At 46.1% G+C, this 23,117-nt stretch overlaps 1 protein-coding gene across 1 annotated transcript; it reads right to left on the bottom strand.

The window, feature by feature from the left end:
- Window positions 1-373: 373 nt before the first annotated feature.
- LOC149363098 (uncharacterized) lies at window positions 374-7,658 on the bottom strand. Its single transcript, XM_089569880.1, has 4 exons — window positions 7,478-7,658; window positions 5,487-5,630; window positions 1,965-3,047; window positions 374-573 (listed from the first exon to the last, which is right to left on the bottom strand). Exons 1-4 carry the CDS (start codon window positions 7,656-7,658, stop codon window positions 374-376), a joined length of 1,608 nt encoding a protein of 535 aa, XP_089426006.1.
- Between the last annotated feature and the right edge of the window lie 15,459 nt (window positions 7,659-23,117).

Raw genomic sequence — 23,117 nt, 5'->3', positions numbered from 1 at the left:
GGTTATCAGGCGAGCACCATAACGACTGCGCCAACACGGCGGCTCAATGTCCGATTCGCTTTCTCCTCTTACGTTCAGCACATAATAGACTAGCCTCAATTTGTTTGTTCAATTCCGTTAGCAATGACGTAATATTTCATAACTGAGACGTTCAGATTACGCAGGTTCCTGAGAAGCGCTCTATTCATTAGGTAAGACCCCATTTCCGTGGAAATGAATTCGACGTAGGCCAGTGTTGCGCAGTAAAAAATATAAGTAGTGCACACAAACCAGTATTCCTAAACGCAATATATATGCTTTTATTACTTGTCGTTCTGAAGTCATAACGGCGCATTTTTGCACATCTTGAAGGCACCCACTGTGATAGGAACTATTAGGGACATTCAGTGGGGGAAGAGAGTTCGCTGCTGTTCGCACCACCAGGCTTTTTGTTTTGATGTTCAATAGTCCAAATCTTCGTTTGCTTACGTGTATACCACCGCAAGAAGAGGAACAAAACGCCCATAGTAAAATGGAGACCTGCTAAGGAGTAGTACAGGCTGTTATATGAGCCATTCTTGTCTCGGACGAAACCTGCAAGCCAAGTGGAATAAAATTACTAGGATCCTAAAAAAAATTGAAATTTATTTCTTTATGCAAAAATTACACGAGCATTACTAAATAAATACTAAACAAAAAAGTATAAATGGGTGTAAACTGAGCTCGCAGCAGTCTGGTACGCCGTGAATCCCTATTAGTTTTTTCTCTCTTTACCACGTATTTACAGCGATAGCTGTAACTGTCGAGGGATATGGGGCGGCCGGTTGTGTGTCTGCGTGTTGCAAGAGTGACTTTGGTTTAGGCAGCCATGGCTACACGGAAAAATTTGAGAGCCGCATTTGGTGCCTCGTCTTGGAATCAAGCTCTGGCAGGAGCACTGACGCTCTGAGAAGGGAGCTGGCGAATACCTCGGCTTTACACCGTGAAGGGGGCTCGAGTGTATTCTTCTCTGCTTGCATAATTTTGATCTCTCTATAAGAGCAAAGTGCCACCAGTGCCCCAATACACAGTTTAAACAAAGCGGAGACGTACTCACGAATACGTCTACTAGTTTGTCGGTTGCTTGACAAGCGTGGGCAGTGGCAGCAGGGAAGCCAAGTGTGACGGGCACCTGCCACCGCACGTGCAGCTCTGCTCCAATTTTTCGCATCACCACATCTTACATAGGGCTAAAACGCAAACCGCATTTATTCTATGGAGATCACTTATTGTCATCTCGTTGGTGTATGACAACCTCAAGGGACCACGCCATTGGGGTGGCTTCTGGCGATGTCAGTTGACCAGACGCTGATCAACCACGAGAAGCTTTTAAAAGTAAAGAATTTATGCATTGCATGAAAGTAAATTTTAGGTGCATCGTAGCAGTAATAGAGAGAAAAATTGTGAGTGTTTTCTGCACGGTCACTAACAAATATCGCTGAAAATCGTGTTACGAGTCGTATTTGCACTGCCAGCTTTAACAGTTACTTATGCCTACTATGGGATACCTGCCAGGAGTAAAGTAATTTTAAACTACATCAGAAGTTATACAACCACTGCTCCGCTAATGCTTTCGAGGAGACTCTGAAACGCGTTGTTCCTGGGGAGGAAACAGGTTACAAGCAAACACTTTTTTAAACACTCTGTGAGTGCACAGGAGTCGCCGCTTAACAGAATAATTAAGAGCATACGTCAAAAAGCGTCATATAATATTTCGAGACCAGGATTAGCTCTACGTGCCAATTTTTCAGCTGCTAATACCACAGTACAGTGCGCCCAGATTTACAAAGCCATCAACATGAAAGCGATGTGCAACACAGCAAGGTGTTGATAGAATGACTTGGAACATCCATCCACACCATGTGGAAATAATCCCGTTCAAGCATCATCTTTCAACAAAGAAAAGAAATATTCACTTCTGCTCGAGGTTCTCGTGTGCCACTCACCTAATATTGAAGGATTGCAAAACAGCATCGGCACCACAAAGATGCCTGTGGTTGCCCACGCTGCCGGAACAGCCTCAACCCCGCAGTGGTCAGCCGCGACCACGTGCTTCATCGTCGTCAGGCAGCCAAGGGATATCCATGCCACTGAAGTCCAGGCGGCGTACGCACTGAACGTTCTCGTCCCACTGAGCAATGCAATAGTGGCTGCGAAGAGGAAATAGCAAGCGCCGGCGAGTACCGTGCGGCTTGCTAAGCCCACGTCCGCCAAGAACGGCAGCACCGTGCGGCCAAAAAACTGCGATGGCACCGAGCACACTATTGACATGTCGGCCTGAAAGGGTGTTGCGTCGTGGTCTTGCGCAGAGTCTACGATGGTCGCCAAAAACACGTATTCAGAGTAGTCGGCAAGGACAGCACCGAACACAGCAATCCAATATGCCGGTCTCACTAGAAGCGTTGCCAGCGGCAATGTATTCTCCTGTTTGTACCTGGCTTCATCTTGTGACTTAGTGTCATCGTTCACGTTAATCGCGTTTCTTTTGTGGTCAGTGTTATGGCTGGTTCGCATCGTGCTAATTACTGACAGAGACTGTGAACACTGCTCATCTCCTCTTGATGCGGCTAAAGCCTTGCGGACTGGAATTTCAGTCGTTGGGTTTCTTTCAGTGCTGCTACGTTTTTCAAGGTCGCTGTCGTCTATGTTTGCCGCAAGTCCTGGTGAGGGTCTGTTTGTGTCAACTGTATTATCTCCCAAAGCGCTTCCGCGCTTTTGAGCACCAGCTACAGTTTTATCCTTCGAATTTTTGCACAACCATCTTTCTTTGATGTAGAGCGACTTTCGGCTCAGTTCAGGATCTCTAAGTGCGTACACAAGAGGTGTAATGTTCAGGCTAATGGCACCCAAAAGCAGAAACATTTGACGGAATGAAAAAGCAGCATCAAGTTGAGACAGAAGAGGTGGGTAGACCAGCGACGAGATCGAGTAACCGGCGTAACGAATGCCTGTGGCTGTTGCCCTATACTTGTCGAAGTACCTCATCAGGAGCACGGTAACTGCCACGGCTACAATCCCAGATCCAGTGCCTGCGAAGATGAAAGGCAAGGGCAAAATGGGGTAGTAATCCAAAGGCATAGATTTTTTTTTCTGAGCTGATTAAGATCTGTGACTGCCTAAAACGCGCTTAACACTTCGCCTGATTCAGGAAGGTTTTTTTAGCTTTAGACCGCATTGATACCTGATTCTCGTCCAGCAGCAGGGCTGGGCTGCGATAGAAAGAGTAAAAAATCGTTTTTTTTTTGTTGTAACAGTATTCATAGCAGACCAAAGTAGAGAGATGAAAGTATCTTGCTTAGTGAGAGGGGAATCAGCAAAGTGGCACAATAACTGCATCCCTGCGGATTGGTTGTGAAATGGCCGTTGGAGAAATGCGGTAGGAAGCCGAAGAGGAGAAAATGTGTCATGGCACGGGAATTGAGTACAAATGTATCAAGAAAGTGGCTTGTTAAGGAGAGAGCCGCTTGAGAGAATAGTGACTCGAGCGTAGAGGATAAAGTGGCCGGTAATAGGGCCGTGTCTGCTGCTAGCTTTTTCATTTCTTTGGCCTGCTGCGTCTCGTACGAATCGTGTGTTTAGCTTCCTGCTGCTCCGGGAAGTTCCGTTCATGTGGGCTGCGGCATGTCGCGGCATTCTGGCTTCATAGCCGAGTTCCATGCGCGGCTACTTCCTTTCGCGGCTACGGCCCGGGAGCTCGAATCCCCACCAAAATCTTGCCAGTCGCCTTTCCTTTTGACTCCGGCGGTGCGTTAGAGTGGCTGACATCGTTGCTAGTCTGTGGAGGGCGTCGAGCCTCCCATGCCACCGTAGGCTCAGCTGCCTGATCGACAGTCTCGAGCCAGCCAAAACTTTTCCAGAGACTCGTCACCCAGAGCTGCACTTAATCTTCTTCACTTCGCCACTTCTACAGCGCCTCAGCTGTACAGGCATCAGGACCCTTCAGCAATTGCTACGTCACCGCCTCGCGGAGGACACTGACACACCAGAGACCCGGCTCGCCACCCGCGAGTAGTACGCGTCGTCCAAATTGCAACCAATATGGACCCCTCCACAACGGCGCAAGAGGAAAGGCCTGAGCCAAGCACATTCACATAAGATCGTCCCCCGCAAAGCACGTATTCTCTGCAGTGACGCCAGCTCTTGCCCACGTAGCGCTACTACGGTATCTACCGTCTACACGAACCTCGGGAAGGAGATAACAAGCGCCACTGTCCAAAGCCGAAACAGCATAGCGGACGCCGAGGAAGACGCAATCACGCCTGCCATCAAACACGCTCACACCACCCAGCAGCTGACTACGATTATGAGAGACAAGCAACAGGCCTGCAGAGCGTAGCTGAATGGGGTACTCTGAAGGGCGGCCACCTACATCATGCGCAATCACTCCCGCTACATATCCCCGCCACAGTATTCGGTTGATCCTAGCTCAGGAAGGCATAGAGCGCAATGACGTTGCTGAGAAGATAGCTCGAGGGCATACATTCCGAGCCCTTTCGTTATCCACCCACGACACTTTCATACCCCAGTAACGTACAGAGAAATGGTCGAATATCGCCGACTTAGTCGAAGGAAATACGCAGACCCCTACAAAGACCTCCGTCGTCAGAAAGCCACTGCATGGGGAAACACGCAAGCGCGCACTCTACCCTAGCTAGATTGATACCGGAAGGTCTGACATGCACAATAGCCCGCTGTTGCATGCCTTGCGTTCGGCGAGATTCGCAACTTCCTCTACATGGTTCGCAACTGGCCCGCGCAAATTAAACCTTAGAATTCTCAATAAGACAGCAATGACTTGTGGGAGGCGAAGGTTCGTTACATGGTTTACAAAAGCATTTAATGAAGAAGCTGGAAACCGTCTGTTTACCTTGCTCCTTCATTTAAACAGACTTGTTGCGGGGCAGCAAGTTTCAATTCAGAAAGCGGAAAGGTGCATAATGAACGCGGAACGAAAACGTAGTAAAATTTGGCCAGCGCTCATTCAGAGAAACAGAAATGCGTAGGAGAGCATTTAGCAACTCGCATTGCAGAACTTCCGACGGCGTTTTTGCAGAACTTGATTTCAAACCGTGTTATCATTACAGTTGTGCACAAAATGCCACTACGGGCTTGGTAGGAAATATGGAGTCCTGGGTGCCAACTTGTGCAAGCAAGAACACGTTATTCATGGCGCTCTTTGGTGAAATAAAATGAAATCATCCCTGGATTAATTTAGACCAGCTAGTATTAGTTTTCCTCAGGGCATGCACAAATGAATGTGTACGTACTTACATCGCGAGTAGAACCTTTGTTGGTGCGGTATCACCAAGCAAGCAGTATGTGCATTACGAACACTACCCAAGATACGCATAATATGTATTTATGTAGATAGCAGAAAAAGCTGCACAGCTTATCGCATTTCAGGCTGACGGGACTGAAACCTCCAGGTGATGCAGCTGCAGATATACACTTTAGAAAATTATGCTTACCTTGCACAAATCCGAAGGTGAAAGTCATCCATGTTATGTTAGGAGGCCATTGTGACGCGACAATGCCACTCCAAAACAACACACTTCCAATGAGGCCAATCGTCGAAATAGAAAATCTTTTCTGCAGGGCAACCGCAATCAGGGCTGTGGATAAAAAATTAAAGGCTTAACACACAAAAAGCACACGATGCAGCATAAACAAAGTGGTATAATGAGAGGTTTATCACTCCAAAGTGGCATTTGTTGAAAGCAGAAAACTTTGACGTCTTCATTGTCATCATCAGCATGACTAGCTCACTGCAGGCCAAATGCCTCTCCCATCTCTCTCGAATTAAACCTGTCCTACGGTAGCCACGGCGACTTTAACCCAGCAAAGTAAAATAACCACTTAAGTCCCTGCCACAGTTGGCACACGCTTGACTTCTCTTTCAATCATGTCGTTAACCTTAACGGTCATTTGTTAGCTTACCTTCGTGTTTCATGCCCTGCCCAAGTCAATTTATTCTTGATTCCTATTAGAATGACATTAGACCGCATTTCTTCCCTGACGTTCCACTAATCATTTTTGTTTCTATACCTCACTGCGTTTTCCGCAGTAGAGAGTTTCTAATTAATTTTCACTGCCTCGAGAACTTTACCGCAGGCTGAAAAAGCACTGCACATTTTTACGTCAATGTTAATATCCGAGGTTCGCAGGTTTAGGTCAATAAACGATCAGTTGAAGTTTAGCGTTTGTCCTGCGTGTATGCCCCACGTTCTCTCTTAGTTTGCGCTGAATAAGTGCACTCGACTTACCAAGACCAATTAGCCTATCGTTAACCAAGGTAAAGTTTTATACTTCGCCTCCAAAGAAAGACGGCTTCCATCGCCGAGATTTGGGTCTGAGGCCTTGGGCTCACCAGCTAAGCGCTTATCCACTGATCTACCTTGACGGGCAACGATTATACTGATAGTAATGTTGCTCTGACCTATATGGTCAAGTTCAGCCATCAATAACGCGTCACTTAGAGGTTATATAAGCGCCGGTTGGCTAGGGCAGGCAACGTTGAGAAATCCATTGTTCCATACAAAGGCTGTCAGCTAGCCTGCACCCATCCTCTCTTCAGAGCAAATTGCCGCCATGATGATTCGTCCAAATCGTATATGCGTGATATTTGAAAACACTATCTTTGTGATGGCACAAGTTTGGTGGTTGGTTTAATGACGCTGGACACCCACCCAGATATAAATTTCAGTAATTTACTTCTGGTTAGGCAAGGACCTTTCATTGAGGTATCAGTTTTATTTGCCCAACAGATTTCCCGTACTTCAATGCGCTCACACTACCTACAGTCATTACTTATGAGGAACTTAGGGATTCAGCCAGCGCATACAAAAATGAGTTGCGTTCATTAAAGTTTTGCTTAATAATACAAATTCCTTTGTAAAACTAATAATATATTTAATAGTGAAGTATTAATAAAGCTCGTCGCGGGGATATTTAGTGATGCATTTTCTTTTCTTGAAATTTAAATGGCTTCTTATTTAGACGAATACACACAAGAACATCGACAGTGATTACACATAAAAGCAAAAAGACAGCGCCCGTCCATTCAAGTATGTCTGTGTATTCGTCTACAAATGTACCGCTGTTTAAATTTAAAAAGAAAATAGACGGTATTGCGTAACATTTCAAATACGGGGCTCATTTATTTTAAATGCAGAGATCATATAGAAACATTGCTCTAGAGAAAACTCTCTATCACGTTTTATCAAAGCAAACAGCGAGTACTTCACTCAAAACGAAGACTCTTTATGGGGATCAGCTAACATAGCCTTGAGCGATATAAAGATTGGTCTTTCCTTGACCTGATTTTCACTGCTGTCTTGCCAGAGGATCGGCGCATGCAGTTTTGTGAAGTAAGTCTTGCTCACATCTTTCGGCAACTGGAAACCTAGTTTTAGCGTTAGCCGGCGCGGATCTCAACAAAATATGCAAACCGAGTGCTCACCTGAGCCTTCCGTCATGGCTTGGGAGACGCTAGTGGGCCATGATGCCCTCTCGCGGTTTAAGCTGTATTCCCGCATGAATGCCACATAAAAGAAGCCTATATTGGAATGCACGGCACTTGCGATAAATGTCGCTGCGCAGGCAATCATCGCTCGGCCCCAGCTCCTGTCCACATTGGGCATGGTTTGCTGATTTCGTTCCTCAAGTGCCCGTTTCGCTTCCCGTGTGGGCTCTGTGGTGGTGCCGTGGCTCTTGCCGCTTCACGACCCGCTAGCGACCCATGCACGGAAAATATAACGCTGTGTGTAAACCAACGGGACAAGCACATAAACAGAGCAAGAGTTGCTAAGACGCGATGTGTTGCATGCCTCGGTTTATGCAATTTTTCTGTACATATACACAAGATGTGAACAGGTGCGCAATCAGAAATGGGGGGAAGCGGCTGGGCCACTGTGAAGCGCTGAAGGCCATTTCAACGGCGGCTTCGTCCGCACTCAGCAAGCCACACGATCGGTTAGGCAGCTAGCGTTAGGTAGTCAGTGATCACAGGAAGACATATTCCTGTGTGCTACAGTTGATGCGCAAGGTTATTTTACGCATAGGGCAGATATTAGGTGGTTCACTGGGTATGTGGTGAATAAATGCCATCGCTATGCCTACGTCCGGGCCACAAGGGTTTTGGAGTGTCGATAGAGTCAAGCTGCTAGCGTTCTGTTCGGGAAAGATTGCTGAACGTTGGAAGTTATCCCGTGAAGCGTGGCATCAAGCCACTTTCAAACCTTGAGCGGAGTAGTGCATTTTTGATTGCGTGGCACAGGCAGCTGCGGGAACCGTGAAACACCATTACTAGGAGAAAACCTGAAATCATTTGTGGCTATTTTAATTACCGAATAGTTAAACTTTCTTTTTTTACTGTTCTCGGAGGAAGAAGAAAGGAAAGGCAAGGAGGTTAACTCGGCAGTGCCCGGTTCCCTGTGCAACCATTGGGGAGAGGGATAACATGAGGGAAAGGGAGGCGCATGTTAGCTTTACCAGAAGAGGGCAAATACGGGCTGGTTGGTACATGTTTTGCGAATTGGAAAAACAGCGCAATCAAAGACGAGACACAAGAGAACGACAAAACACCAGCACTAACAACCAAATGGTTTATTGCTACAGGTGAGGCAGCATATAAAAGAAATGGCACGAGTAAAAACACAAAATAAGTATGAGAGAAAGATACCGCACAACCACACAACCACACAACTTTTTCAGCCAGGAATAAACTTAGCGGATTGTGCAAGCGTGTTAATGAGGATGGAAGCAAAAAAGGCTGCCAGAAGAAGCATAAGCGGAAGTTTGTTCAGTGTCGTGTTGGTGTCGTTTACAAGATCCCTACCTCCTGTGGCAGTTTCTACATCGGTGAGACGGGACGATGCATCAACGATAGACTGCGTGAACATGCAAAAGATATAGAGAACAAGTCTCGCAGAAACCATCTTGCTGTGCACTGTGCTGAGTGTGAAGACTGCGAAGCGCACTTCAATCGGACCACTATCATCGGCCGTTATAAAGATGAGACCACAAGGCTCATTCGGAGGCTTACCATATCAAAAAGCTAGGCAACAACTGTATCAGCAGCCCATCGATAAATCTACTATCAAAGGAACTTGCGTATCTTAATCAGTGACGTGCCTTTTTTTAGTCAAGTTGTGTGGTTGTGCGGTATCTTTCTCTCATACTTATTTTGTGTTTTTACTCGTGCCATTTCTTTTATATGCTGCCTCACCTGTAGCAATAAACTATTTGGTTGTTAGTCAGCGCTGGTGTTTTGTCGTTCTCTTGTGTCTCGTCTTTGATTGCGCTGTTTTTCCAATTCGTAAAACATGTTAGCTTTAGTTTTACTCATACAACATCTTCATGTTATCATTTGATATGTTCAAAAAAACGCCACAGCTAGTCCATAACCTGGCGGTTAAACCTGTCTCCAAAATATTTGAGGAGCGGCTTGATGGTGTAATCTACTAGCTCACCAAGGTTAAGGTCGTGGGTCAGGAATGTTCGGCTGCGATAAGCATTCTAAAAGGCACAGTGTGTTCTCAAGGTACACAAATTGACTCTTGAAGCGGCTGCAGTGGCGAAAGAGGTGCCCTATCGTTTCCTCGCACTAGCTGTTTTGATAGGTGAAGAGTCTGTCATGCAATTTATAAGATGATATGTATTCATGAACACCCCTCTCGTCATGTGCAGGACACACAGGAACCTCCCTTAACTCGTTGGCTTCAAGCAGAAGACGGAAAACGCCCTTCAGACAGCCAAACGCCAGTACTGTGAGCCAGTTCATTGCCGACAATGCTGTTATCACGTGACAGCCACATGAGAATGATTGCCTCACCTTTCTCAAATACGCCGTGGTGGGTACGCCTAACCTACGCTACCAGTTTCTTGTGATTTCCTTGGCGCAAGGCTAAATTAAAGCTCAGTAGTGCAGTATTTTAGCCAGGGGTACAGCCAAACGAGATTGTGGAAGCCCGTAAAATGATATGGCATGTATACGAGCGGTTCACGCACTGACTGCCTACCCGCTTTCGCGCAATCCTCGTCGGTCTTCCACAGACACGGCCAAGCCGGCCCTCATTGAAGCGTCCCAATAACAGCAGCAAATATTTCCTCCCCTTAGTTGTCGGTAGAGGAGAAAAAAAAATCTTCAAGTGCGCATAGTCATCGCGAAAATACAGATCATGATCATATCCTGAATCGGGACTTATGATTCAGATAAAAGAGTGAATGTCTGTCCGGTCTCAGTTACGACTCACATTATGGTCTTAACCTGAGCCCGGACTCAATTAGGCGTTCAATAGGTCCTGGGCCAAGGCGACGAGGGCACGTTGCAGCCTCAGATCCAGGGAGGCGAGCCAGATGGGCCACGGTGGTGGTGGAGGGAAAGGATAGGCGGGGGACTGGAAGGCTGCGTGGCACTGTGTAAGGCAGTGTTCTATGTCTGCATATGTGTGTGGACAGTTTGGACACTGAGGTGTGAGAGTTTACCGGTACAGATAAAGTTTGACTGGTGTACGTAGGAGATTAAACTGTATTCGGCGAAGAATGCGAGCTTCACGGATCGATAAGGATGGGTGTGGTGGTGGTAAATCAGCTAAGTCCAATTTTTGCTGCGTGTAGTATTCGTCGAAAGTGTGCCTGTAAGGCCTGACCGCCTGCTCCGTCGGTGGCCTCGTCCATGGGATCCCCGGCGCCTGGTGCATAGTATCGCAGGCAAGCTGGTGAGCCAGCTCATTGCCAGGGATGCCCATGTGACCAGGGATCCACCGAAGGGTCACCGGTTGTGGGCTCCTTCCTCCCACTCCTTCCTCCTGCAAGCGGTACTCAACTCTCTAATCAGAATACATTAAAAATGCTGTGCGAGCGGCATTAATGGCCATTGGCCCGTTCTGATGCATTTGAAACGCTCAGAACTTTATCTGCATCCTGTTACGAACATGCAGCGTCCGTGGTGTTCGGCCCTAACGAAAGTCCTCTAGAACATTTAACAACTCCGTGCATCCATTTCTATTTTAACATATTCCAGCTGTTTTCTAGCTTCTCTCTTTTTCTCATATAGGTCGCGGCACCAACGGCAGTTTAAGTATATTTATTCAAAATTACGGGCTGCATAGGATTTGAATTTTTGGTGTTCATGATCATCACAGTGTCGGAGAATAAATGCAGTTCGTAAGTCACATTAGCACCCCTGAATGTCGATGTCGTAATGCATTTGCCGTCATCGCAGTGACCTGGACTTAACGCCTAAGTCATCCCTGGTCTTCTCAGTTTTCATGCAGTTGTATTAGGTTATTTTTGCAGCTGCTGCATGCTCTCAATTAACTGTAGAATGTCGTTCTTCTCACAGCGGCACAGAGCTGCACTCCTGGTCTATTGCGGTCCCCTATTTTTCGCCCTCCTCACTTCCATCATAAACCATTAAGCTAGTTTCATGAACAGCAGCCGTCATTTCTCTCTTTATTAAAAGTAATCCTGCTTCCATATTACAATCTCAGGGTCTGTTGTTTCCCCCTTGATTGCATTTATTATTTTCTTCGCAAATATTTTATAACCTGTATACTAGAAATTGAAGCTCTAGCGTTATATCTCATATTCTTCAACTGCAGCGTCCCAACCACTCTCGCTAATTCACGAGCATCCGTCCTGTTTAAGCAAATGCTTGCTGTTGGGAGTAAAACATTGCCTGAAAGTCGCCTCACTGCTGTTAAACACCATCGAACATGATGCTTTTCTTTGCTCTATTCCACGTATTGATGATAATTTATTTTTCTTCTGGCTTCTACAGTGAGATTAATGCCACTACGCTGGAGTGTTAACAAACTCAAGTCAGAGAGTGTTAAATCCGTCTTTCCGTATTACGAAATCATTCAAAGTCCAACTGCTCCTGCTCGGTCTTTTCTTCTTCATTTATTAGAGCGCAACAGCACAGCGTGATGCGCGATCCACTACCGTGATCCGCTTTCGCGGGGCACCGCTACGTACGCGCTGATTGGTCCTCACGCGGCAGACACGCAAGCAGCTGAGGTGAAAGTGGCGCCATCTGGCGCCCCCATGTCGTTATGTGCATGCACAGTGGCGCCTCGCGGAAGCCGATCAGGCTAGAGGATCGCTGATGGCGCTGTGCTAGAGCTCTATTGATGGTACACACTGTATAAGTCGGTCTCTTTTTCAACGTCAATGTCCACCTTTTTCACACGTCCGTTATGCGCATGCTAGCCCGTCCTCCTCCAGCTACACTGGTTCAAAACAAACCGACAGCCCCTACTGCGCACGCGAAGCTCGTGTCACCTCCTGGTTCATGCCACAGATGGCAGCAGCTGTCAAGCGCACACTTCTCACACATCACACTTCGTAGGTGCAGTTGGCACCTCGTGGAGCTGGATCGCGCCTGAGTCCTCTAAGGGTGTTTTTTTTTTTACTGGTAGCACACGAATTTCCTCCACTTCCCAGAGGGCGCCGAATATTGGGAAAAAGGCGTATTCTGGCAAGTCACTTCCCACTTGGTTTCTTTTTCTGCTGCCTGATAACATTATCTTCTTATTTCTGTCCTTCTGTTATATTTTTAATTGTGTTTGTTTTGCCAGAGAGCCATCTTGTCGCTTTCTTCTTATCTTTTTCGTCCATTCGCTGCACACGTTGCCTTTCTTGTGGGGTTCCGCTTTTCTTTGTTTTTTTTTTATTTATGTGTAGTTTCATATCACCGCGTTTCTTTGTGGTAATATCACATGGCTTCTCTCGTTCTTCGTATTTTCCGCTACAGCCATCGTCGACTGTTTTATTGGTTTGTTCTTTTTATTGCAGTACTTTTGGCAGCCCCTGCCAGCTGTCTTTTCGGCTGCAGGAATTCATCTGCTTAATTTATTCGCCTTTCCACCTCTCGCATTATATTTAGTGTCAGTGGTATTGTGCCTCATTCTATTTTCTAATTAGCTTTTGCATTGTATTCTTGTTTTATTTTTATACTGCAATTTCTTTTTCTTGCTTTAAGCCTATAATAACAATGCTGGGCGAGGTACTCAGACATATTTATGTTTTCTTTCTTTTTCGCATATGCCATCAGTAAAGACACCAGGAGGAGGAATTGACAAAGGTAAAGGTACCGCAGTGCAATACTTTCGCAGGGTGGCTGAAGGATGCTCTTTCGGTAACATAGCCAGGATTCCATCCAAAGGAACTGACGATGTCTCTAAACATTTGGGTGCCAAGCTTCTGCTTTTTATCTGCAGGCAACCATGAATTTCTCAAGGTGCTGGCGGACAGTGGCAGCATTTCAGATTCTTTAAAACATGGCAGAGCGCAAGATATCATCCCGATTAATCCGGCGACTGGAAAACCAGGAGCCACTCTGTGAAATTGTGACGTCCGAATCTTCTGATTTGTGATGAGGTTATAGAGACATATTTGATCAGTTGAACGTTTCTATCAATCAGCGCCACTTTAAAAGCTTGTGTAGCTCTAGATGATCACAAGCAGCGCTACAGGAGTTCTCCCCCTTGAGCATGTGCGAGCCCCATTTATGCCCATGTAGGACGACACGTGAAAAATATTCTTTAGAACTTGGTCTATTAAGGCGCAAAAGTTATGGTTGGACGCTCATGTTTTAAAGAGCGGTCGAGTATCACTGCAGAATGTAACGAAACACAAGCTTTAATGACAGGCGTGTAGGCATGCTACGAATACGTATCACTCGTTTTCACTTCCAATACCAGAAGCTTACGGCGTTCTGTATAACACAGCTTAAAAACGCAAAATCGCTCAAAACGAATATTTGAATGGAAATAGCAGGAAAAAAGGTTCGGAGGACGCTTAAGCTTCGTCTTCAAGAGTGGAACGCGACAGCGTGTTGAAGCGTTGCCAATGGGTCCACGGAACGCCATCGCCCGTTTGGCGCGACGCCTTGCCCGAAGGAAAGGAAACGACGCCTGTCTCTCATATCTCGGTGGACACCCGAACCGCGCCGTAAGGGAAGGAAAATTAAATCAAAATTGGTTTTAAGGAAAGAAAACGGCGCCTCTGTCTCTCATATCTCGGTGGACAGCCGGACCGCGCCGCAAGGGCCATAAGGAAAATGAAATGAAACTTGGTATTAAGGATAGGAAATACTCATACATCGGCATACACACGAAATGAAGTTACACCACAGCACATGTCTCTATAGCACCCTTCTAAGACACCCGTATTGACTAGACACGCCTTTGTTCATTCCAAACCATCGAGCTGGCGTGGTCGAATGGTTAGCGTGCTCGCCTCGCACTCCGGAGGCCCTGGTTCGATTCCCGAACTCGAGCAATTTCCTACTCGGGTTTATTTATTAATTAATGCATCTGGGATTTTCCTGTCATGGCCAACGCCGCCGCCGACGACGACACCGGCTTTTCTGCGACATGGGGCCCTTAACGCTGTCGCGTAACAATATAGGCGTACAGCCACCACCAACTGCCCTTTTCTCAAGCAAGCTGGACTTACTTGAAGACTATTTTTCGCGCATAGAACTCTAAAGGTCTTCTATATATTGGTGAATGATGACTAATGTACCATTTTTGGTCGAAATGCCATGAGTTAGAAGCGTAAAGAGCAAAAAGCTATGCATTTAATTTGTATACATCAAATGCGACGTTGGCTTTCAAAAAATATCAGGATATACAGCAAGAGCCAGTATATTTGTTTTTACCAAGAACAAACTATGAATGGTGTTGTCTTCAATGTCGCTTTAATTTCTTTTGTCTTTTAGAGCCATAGCTCCACTCAAGGCATGAGTTTCAATCCATGTGTGTATGACGTTTAAACGCCTTTCTGCTGGCCGGAATAAGGGAAACAACTCCGATGCATGAAACGGAGATGGCTACGTCGAAAAATGGGCCGGTTGGCAATAATTTACCCTGAAGCAGCGCGCATAGAAAGCCTATATAAACCTCGTCTTTCAATTGGCCGCCATAAACCGTAAACACAGAGCCACATAAACCGATCGTCACTCAATCGACCTTTTCGCGAACAGGCTAGAGCGGATTTTTCACCGTACAATCGCCGTAAGCAAACGTCACCTGCTTTGCTGCGTTCCGACTGCTCGGACGGAAAGTTTCAGAATGCTCGGCTTGATTTTTGGCCGCATGTTCATCGACGATGATCGCTTGACCTTGCTGAGAATGCTGGATCTAAAAGTACGTTATGATAATGAGGGGTACAGGAGTCCTCGGGCTTCCAGCCTTAACAAGCGCTTTAGAAGTTCGAGTATTGGAGGACTACGGATTCTTTTGTGCACATGGGTTTCTTTAGCGTGGAGTGACATCACGTAGCAAAATGTATTTTTACATTCCAGCTGCATCGAAATGCGATCTCAACAATGTGGATTCGACCCCATGACTTTCTGGCCAGCTGGAATCGTTTAATTCCTAATGCGGAAAGTCTTGAACATAGTGAATTTATGACCATCTGCGTATTATTCCTGGGTAATGAGCAACAGAGTGGCCGACGAAATCAAATGACGCGGATGGGCGCAGACAAAACAGGATGCGCATTGCTTATGTCCCGAAGCACTCATAATCTTGATTTAAATTTGCCTTGCTGCATTGCTCGTACGCAAAAAATTGCGTTATCGTGATTTGTTTGCTTGCTTGTCTTCTGATAAAAAAATATAATAATACCTGACATATCCTTGAACCCCGTAAGAACACCACTGGTGCATAGTAAAATTTTCAGTCAGCAAATCTCGTAACCAGCCTTGAGAAGTAGGCTTTTAGACCTATGAAGACGGCTTTTGCAGCATCGTAATGCGAGTTTTATTACACACTGGAAAGTCAGTTGATCATGTTCAATAGCAGGCTTATACATAACGTTTAAAGGTTACATTTAAATTCTACAACGTAATGCGTCCGGTTGCAATTAGAGAGTCGAAGCGGGTCGTTATTAATAGCCGTATTGGGATTTAGAGTTTCGAAAACAGTATTCCGAGCAGAACGCCTAAACCTTTTTACCATCTCCAGCAGCTCCCGAAAACCACATCTTTTTATGGCATGCAGTGCCTCAATCACCAGTAAAAGTCACTCTGCGACGCATCTACGGTGTGACCATATCCATCAGTTCCACGCTACAGTGCTAGTTGCTCTAGCCTGCACGGGTCCATGCACCACTGACCCTTTTACAAGTATGCGTTACAGTCTGCTCTCCAAAGAGGTATCGTATTTGGAAAGTGCGCGAGATGAGCACAATATGCTGCTTATTTTTGTCATGACGTTCTGCATCTATAGAAAAGCGCAAAGATAGTCTCGCATGTCCCTCTCAACACTTGCCTCTCAGGAGGATTTCAGGCTTTCACACCTCCTTGCTGTGTCTAGACCGAAATGCTGTTGTCCTCAGATGAAGTAACTCCCTTGAAATTATCTTCTAACGAAACAATTGTTCAATTTTGTATAACTCTTCTTCTTTGCCGGAAAATCTAATGCGCCCAAAGACAGGCGCTTTCTTCGTCGCACCATGGTTATGGTGAAACAAAGAACTTTAGGTTGTCTTCACTTGCACTGTTCTTAAGCAACACTTTGTGGCCGATATTGAAAAGCATTTAATCTAACAGCATAGGTAATTATTCCCCACATTTCTAGAACACTCAGGCCACAGTTTTGATTCAATGACTTGAAATTAGTTTTTCTAACGTGCGGCTGACTGTAATCGTGGCTAGTTTTCCGATTGCCACACTTAATTAACTCAGAAAAGGGCTTAATTTCTCTGATTAGTATACCGTGCTCTCGAAGAGTTTATTACATTGTACAAGAAATGTGACAACTATGAACGCCATACTTTTTGTTCATGGAGGCAATTTTACAATTCCAATCACCAGCGTTCTCCACGGAAAAGTAATTTTTTCCATGCTTAGGGCAATTGGGTACATAGTTCGGCTGTTGTAACTTTCAAACTGTGCTTGAGAAACCGCAATTGCGGACCCCAGCGTACCGTGGAACATTTCTATGCTTTTCGCTCTTTTTAACATTTTGCTTTGAAGAATAGTCCAATGTTACCGCCGGCTGTACCAATTTGATAGGCTTCCGCGCATTCACAGTAAGTGAACCTCATTGCTTAAATCTTAGTGTAGTTGTTACACTACATTTTAACCTCAGGTCACGCGGTCTCGTCAGGCATAAATAACGAATACAGGAGAGGTAGCAGCTGTGGTTGGGTGGACTGGCACAGAAAGAGAGCAGTGAATACTGACCGGTAAAGATAGGTTGTGGAACCTAGTTTTTGTGTCCTTCCGCTGCCGACGATGAGCGGTGACCGAAGTTGTCGGTTCCGTTTCCAGGGTTTCCAGATGAGGTTCCCACCACTAGGCTGACAAGGTAGGTCGTAAGCTGAAAAAAAAAAAAATGTGCGGAGCAATGAGGAAATATCAAAGTGTGCTCATCAGAGTTCATGCCGCAGATGTCAGCTTTCGTTTCAGTCGGAAGCTCCAAACGTAAGTTGAAGCAATTAGCTTTGGGCCCCGTCTCCGCCGCGTCCACTGCCGCAATAATAGATGTGGTTAGACGACCGACCAGCGTTTCCCGCGTTGGATGATTAGTCTCGCTTAAGCAGCCGTTGCAGCTGGTAGGCTCAATGATAGATCCTGGTGACCGGCCTACAAATTTGCAGCTGTGCCCCTGACGTCATGCTCGCTCTTCATTTTCTGAATTTGTCCCTGGTTTGCGCTTTGCCCTGCTCCTGATGTGCGGCGTGGTTGACCCTGGATGTTGCAGATCATGATCGTTAAAAAAAAGCACGTCGACCTCGCAGCGACTAAATATGGTATCAAAACCTATGACAATGAACGAAGAAACCAACTGCTCTTCGGTATACGAACTCGTGACATTTGGAGGCAAAATATTGCGCGATGCAGGGTATTCCACCAGCTAGAGCTTGAATGTCAAATAGATGCTCACAACGCAAGCAAGACAACGCTGTGCTTGAAGTGCAAATGTTCTGCAACTGCAGCGTCAAACTTTATATCACCGGGATTCGTGTTTAGCGGAAAACATGCAAATTTAGCGGTGGAAATTTTTCAGCACATATGGCTTGGCTTAAAAATAACAACAAATGTATCAATTCAGAATTTAGCCGGCAAAAAAAGGTCGACAACATTCGCACTTAATGCCGTGTAATTCATGCGCACAAATGGCCCTTCTTCCTTTTTTGCGGAACTTTTCAAACATATCTTATGCGCAAAGTACATAGATGCTACCCTAGCACGACGTAGAGCTAGTAACTGCGTGAAAAAAGATTGGTAATTGGGTACTGTATGTACTTCGCTGGCTTAGACTTTCTTGCAATCCTTTAACTACTTCATTGCTTGAAGTTAACTAAACGTCGGTCCAATGTTCAGTTGTCGGTAGGAGTTCAGTAGTTGGCCCGTCATCGCATTCGGCAACATCCGCTCTAGAAACCATTTCTCGTGAAACAGCGCAACGGCAGAAGGCCAGAAGAGACGATACACATCGCTGTAAGCAGTTTTTAAACCTCATTTTCATTGCCCAACTACACACGAACAAGTGACCAGGTAGCGTGACTGAAGAGGGTCTCTCCGTAACCCTTCCTCATTTGTACGATAAATCTCACAAATAGAAGAAGAAAGAACATATAACGAAACTTTACAGAAGCTAATTTTGACAAAATACATATTCTTCGCAATTTTTGCAGCAGATCTTGCTTCAAATGTGATGTCAGTTCATTTCAGTAACCATTTGGGAACAGTTAATCCTATTTAGTAAAATCTAAGTACAGGTCCCAAAATATTCGCTGTGTGTTCCTCAGTTCGCAGTTCTGCACTGAACCACCAGTAAGCGGCCATTCCAAGAAACTAGAGCTAGCACAAAACTTGAGCGCCTTTTCTATCGAGCATTATAGGGAATTCAACTCTAGCCTTTTTCTGTGCTATTATGGCCGCTTCATTTTCCAATCTGACGCATGAATTATAAATCATAAGAAAGAAAGCTACCACAAAAGTAAAAATCAACTCCGAATTTCATTATTGCTGAAATTTCCACATAATTGTTGCATAATAGGTGTCTTTCTAAAATAATTTCCGTCATAAAATTTGCAAAGTGTAGAGTGCATTAAGATGAACACTACTTTTGGTTACATTTAGTAAGACATTTGTGTTCCAGACTGTATCACGTCGCTCAGAATTGTGAAGGAAGACAAGCCTATGCAGAAAAGCATGCGGGTATAGCATACGTATGTGCTGAATATTTCTTTATTACAGTTGAAGTAGCTGAAATATCATCAGTTTTCTCCACATGCCTCCTTAACGCCGCTTCAGTGCTCATACTAACTGTGCCCAAGAAGCCATCGCTGAATATAGTTAAGCAATGCGAGCGGATGCTTTTTCTATGTTACATCAGGTCGGTTGTATCTGAACACGTGATAAACCAGACATAAACGTAGGCGTTCTTGCTACTTTATGTTAGCTGTTATGCATATGGAGGTGCTTTTGTGCAGCTATGATTCTTCCTCTAGCGCAGCAGTCCGAGCTCTTAGAGGTGCCTCTTGTGTGAGATTGTTGATAGGATGATCTCCGGAGATTTTTTTACCATAGTACCTTGTACCGTTTCTTGCACATCTTGTCTGCCGCTCCCAGAGCTCGGCCACGGAACAAGACGAGCGAGTTCCTCTGCTTCGGAAGAGCGCAAGACTCGTCCGAGTGGACCCACTGGCATTTTTAGGGCACGTTGTGATATTCGTTCTGTTGGATTACGAATCAGCTTTGACACCCTACTGATCACTTGCCATCCGTATGTACGTTAGTGCCATCTGTGTGGGGCTAGCTTCACAAACGACTACAAAAATTACAGCCGATTTAGCTTACTTCGCCAAACGCGAAGTATGTGCTCTAAATCACGTCGTTTCATTTCGCTTTCGATTGAAGGCTAGGGTTTCAAGATCAGGCTCAAGTCAACGATCGATGCAATTGGCGATTGGCGGCCTTACCGTACCGCACTCTAAAATTTTAGAACCTCTTAAACTACCTTAACAGGACACTGCAGCAACGGCGTGACCTGGATTCATTGTGCAGAAATGGATGTTATGAAGACGACGGCGTGGAATGCACAGCGCGAGAGAGTGGCAGGCAAACACGAGGCGTCATCGGTTGCGGCGATAGCGTACATAAAAAGGTGCATTCAAACAGAAATGCCCATTAGTGTCTCTACTTAGAATGTCATGTTTGTGGATTGATCATGGTCCGCCTTAATCTTTTTAACCCCCAAAAGTTAAAGATACGATGCCTAAATCATAATACAAGACTCTCGAATATTTCGTGCGTGTTTTCTGTCTACACGTGCTTGGTTAGTTGCCAATACGCTTCCAAAGTTATTATTGACCCTGGGAACACTTCTGCGATATAAAAGTATGCGTCGACAATTGTGAAAAAGCCCCCAAAATGACTAAATTTACCTGTTGCTAAGGGAGCTGTCACGAACCAGGAAAATTGTACCTGGAGGCAGAAATGGTGCTGCAGAAAACGTGCTCTACACTAAGTCCGAAGATGCTATGGCAGTGTGATGTTTCCGCACTTTTATTAGCAGCTGCCACCTAAGTTCCTTGGTGCCTCCAGCCAGGTGTTAGCCAGATGTTGGAACCATATGTTAGCGCCGACGAGAAGTGCAGTGTTGGCGTATGAACTTTCCTCCGCTTGCAATTATACCAAAAAGGGGAGGTCATACACATGTACGCTTTCACAGAGAGTGCTTTATGCAACAGCATGAAACGAGGAACAGTTTGCACATGTAGTGCAATCCTCAACGACATGAATCCTTAGGGGACCATTGCTTATGAAATAATGGTAAACGAAACTGGTGTACCGAGTAGCGTGAAAAAGTCCTTCAGTAAAGCCAATCTTTCTGCTACTAAGCGCTGCAAGCAGGGCACGACACATCTGGGCTCTATGTGTTTGTAAGATATCCTTAAAAGAAAAAGCATTTATTTCCTGATATAGACTACCCATATTTCATTGCGTGTAAAGTGAGTTCTTGAATTCATTAGGCACCTTTTACATTCAGTGACCGCAGCTGTAAACTTAGCCAGTATCTGGCCGCCAATATGATTAATCATTGGGCAGTGGGAATGGTAGCAACCTTCTTTTGAACAAGCCATGAGCACGCAGTATTTTAAAGTGAATAGTGTGCCCATTTTAGCGTGAAAATTGCATGGGACGCTTCGGCTTTGGACAGGGAACGGCTAGCGCACGTGATGACCTTCTCCACTCCGTCAATTTTCTGAACGAGGACAGCGCCTAGGCCCTCACTACTTGCGTCGGTATGAATTTCAGTCTCAGCGTTTTCATCGAAGTGCGCGAGGATCGGTGGGGACTGTAAACGACGCTGCAGTTCCTTGAAGGCTTCCACTTGCGGCGCTTCCAATTTAAATGGCACGTCTGCCTTTGTCAGGTGGGTCAGTGGCTCGGCGATGCGTGAAAAGTTCTTCACAAATCGTCGGTAGTACGCGCACAGTCCGAGGAATCTGCGCACAGCTTTCTTATCGGCCGGTGGTGGAAACATTGAGATAGCAGCGGTTTCTGCGGGTCTGGCAGTACTCCCCCTTGCTAACGATGTGGCCTAGAAACAGCAGCTCTTCATGGGCAAAGTGGCACTACTCTGCTTTCAAAGTTAGGCCGGACAATTTGATTGAGTCTAGTACTGTTCGAACCCTTTTTAGGTGCTCCTCAAAGCTCGAGGGGAAGACAACGACGTCATCTAAATATACCAGACAAACCTGCCACTTCAGGCCTGCCAGCACTGTATCCATTACTCGCTGAAATGTGGCTGGTGCGGAACAGAGACCAAATGGCATCGCCTTGAACTCGAAGAGGCCATCTGGAGTGATGAATGCGGTCTTCTCGCGGTCTCTTTCATCGACCTCAATATGCCATTAGCCGCTCTTGAGGTCTACCGATGAGAAATACCTGGCGTTGCAGAGCCGGCCCAGTATTCCGTCGATGCGAGGTAGGGAGTAGACGTCCTTCTTTGTGATGTTGTTCAAGCGCCGGTAATCAACGCAGAATCGAAGTGCACCGTCTTTCATTCCCAGTAGAACAACAGGTGCCGCCCAGGGGCTCTTTCAAGGCTGAATAACGTCGTCGCGCAGCATTTCTTCCACTTGGTCCCGGATGGCTTGTCGTTCTCGCGGAGACACTCGATAGGCGCTTTGGCGGAGAGGTCGGGCGTGTTAGTCGGTTATAATGCGATGTTTGGCAATTGGCGTTTGTCGGACTTTCGGCGACGACGAGAAGCACTCGCTCTAGCTTCGAAGGAAATTGCGGATATGGTCTTGTCTGGTCCGGGGCAGGGCTGGGTTTATGTCGAAAGTGGGCGAGTTCTCTTGCTCAGGTTAATCTTCTACGGATGGATCGGAGAGGGCGAATGAGTCTCGGACGTCGGGTATTTCGTCGAGCGATGCGATCGTCGGTCATTTGTTAACGTGGCGGTATTCTTCGCTGAAGTTAGTCAGCAGTACTTCGGCTTGTTCTTTGCGGAAATCTGCGATGCGTCTTGCGATGCATATTCCTCGGTCGAGAAGCAACTGCATGTTCCCCTCGATAATGGCTTCAGTGTTATTCGCCTCCTAGGCGCCTACGTGATGATGACGTTTGAACGGGGTGGGACACTCACTTGTTCCTCCAGGACACTAAGCGCAACGTGGTGTTCCGGAGTTCTCATTGACGGGATGGCCTCGTCCGTGGAAAGTGTCGGCGAGTGTCGATGATGGAAAGTGTCGATGATCGCAGGTCGATGATGGCTTGATGCTCATTAAGGAAATCCAAGCCCAAGATCACATCGTGGGAACATTGCCGTAAAACTACGAAGGTCGCTGGATAGGTGTGTCCCTTGATAGTCACTCGCGCTGTGCATCGTCCTGATGGCGTAATGAGGTCTCCTCCTGCGGTGCGAATTTGTGGGCCGTCCCAAGCGGTCGTTACTTTCCTCAGCTGCGCAGCGAATGGTCCATTCATCACCGAAAAATCGGCACCTGTGTCGACTAGAGCGGTGACTTTCTGGGCGTCTAAAACGACTTCTAAGTCGGATGTCCTGGCTGTGGAGTTGAACGTCGTCCTCGGCATCGGGTCTCGGCTTCGTCGGGTATGC

Source organism: Amblyomma mixtum, chromosome 2 (assembly GCF_055824585.1).
Source record: "Amblyomma mixtum isolate Tamu chromosome 2, ASM5582458v1, whole genome shotgun sequence".
Lineage (NCBI taxonomy): Eukaryota > Metazoa > Arthropoda > Arachnida > Ixodida > Ixodidae > Amblyomma > Amblyomma mixtum.
The sequence above is the reverse complement of the archived record's forward strand: the minus strand, read 5'-3'. Positions and strand labels throughout refer to the sequence as shown.

What these genes read in the sequence shown, in the direction of transcription:
- LOC149363098 (XM_089569880.1), bottom strand. Translation starts at nt 7,658, where the DNA reads ATGCCCAATGTGGACAGGAGCTGGGGCCGAGCGATGATTGCCTGCGCA. An exon ending in AGCCATGACGGAAGGCTCAG is followed by an intron (nt 5,631 to 7,477) that starts GTGAGCACTCGG and finishes TTTTATCCACAG; the next exon opens with CCCTGATTGCGGTTGCCCTG. An exon ending in TTGCAATCCTTCAATATTAG is followed by an intron (nt 574 to 1,964) that starts GTGAGTGGCACA and finishes CTTGGCTTGCAG; the next exon opens with GTTTCGTCCGAGACAAGAAT.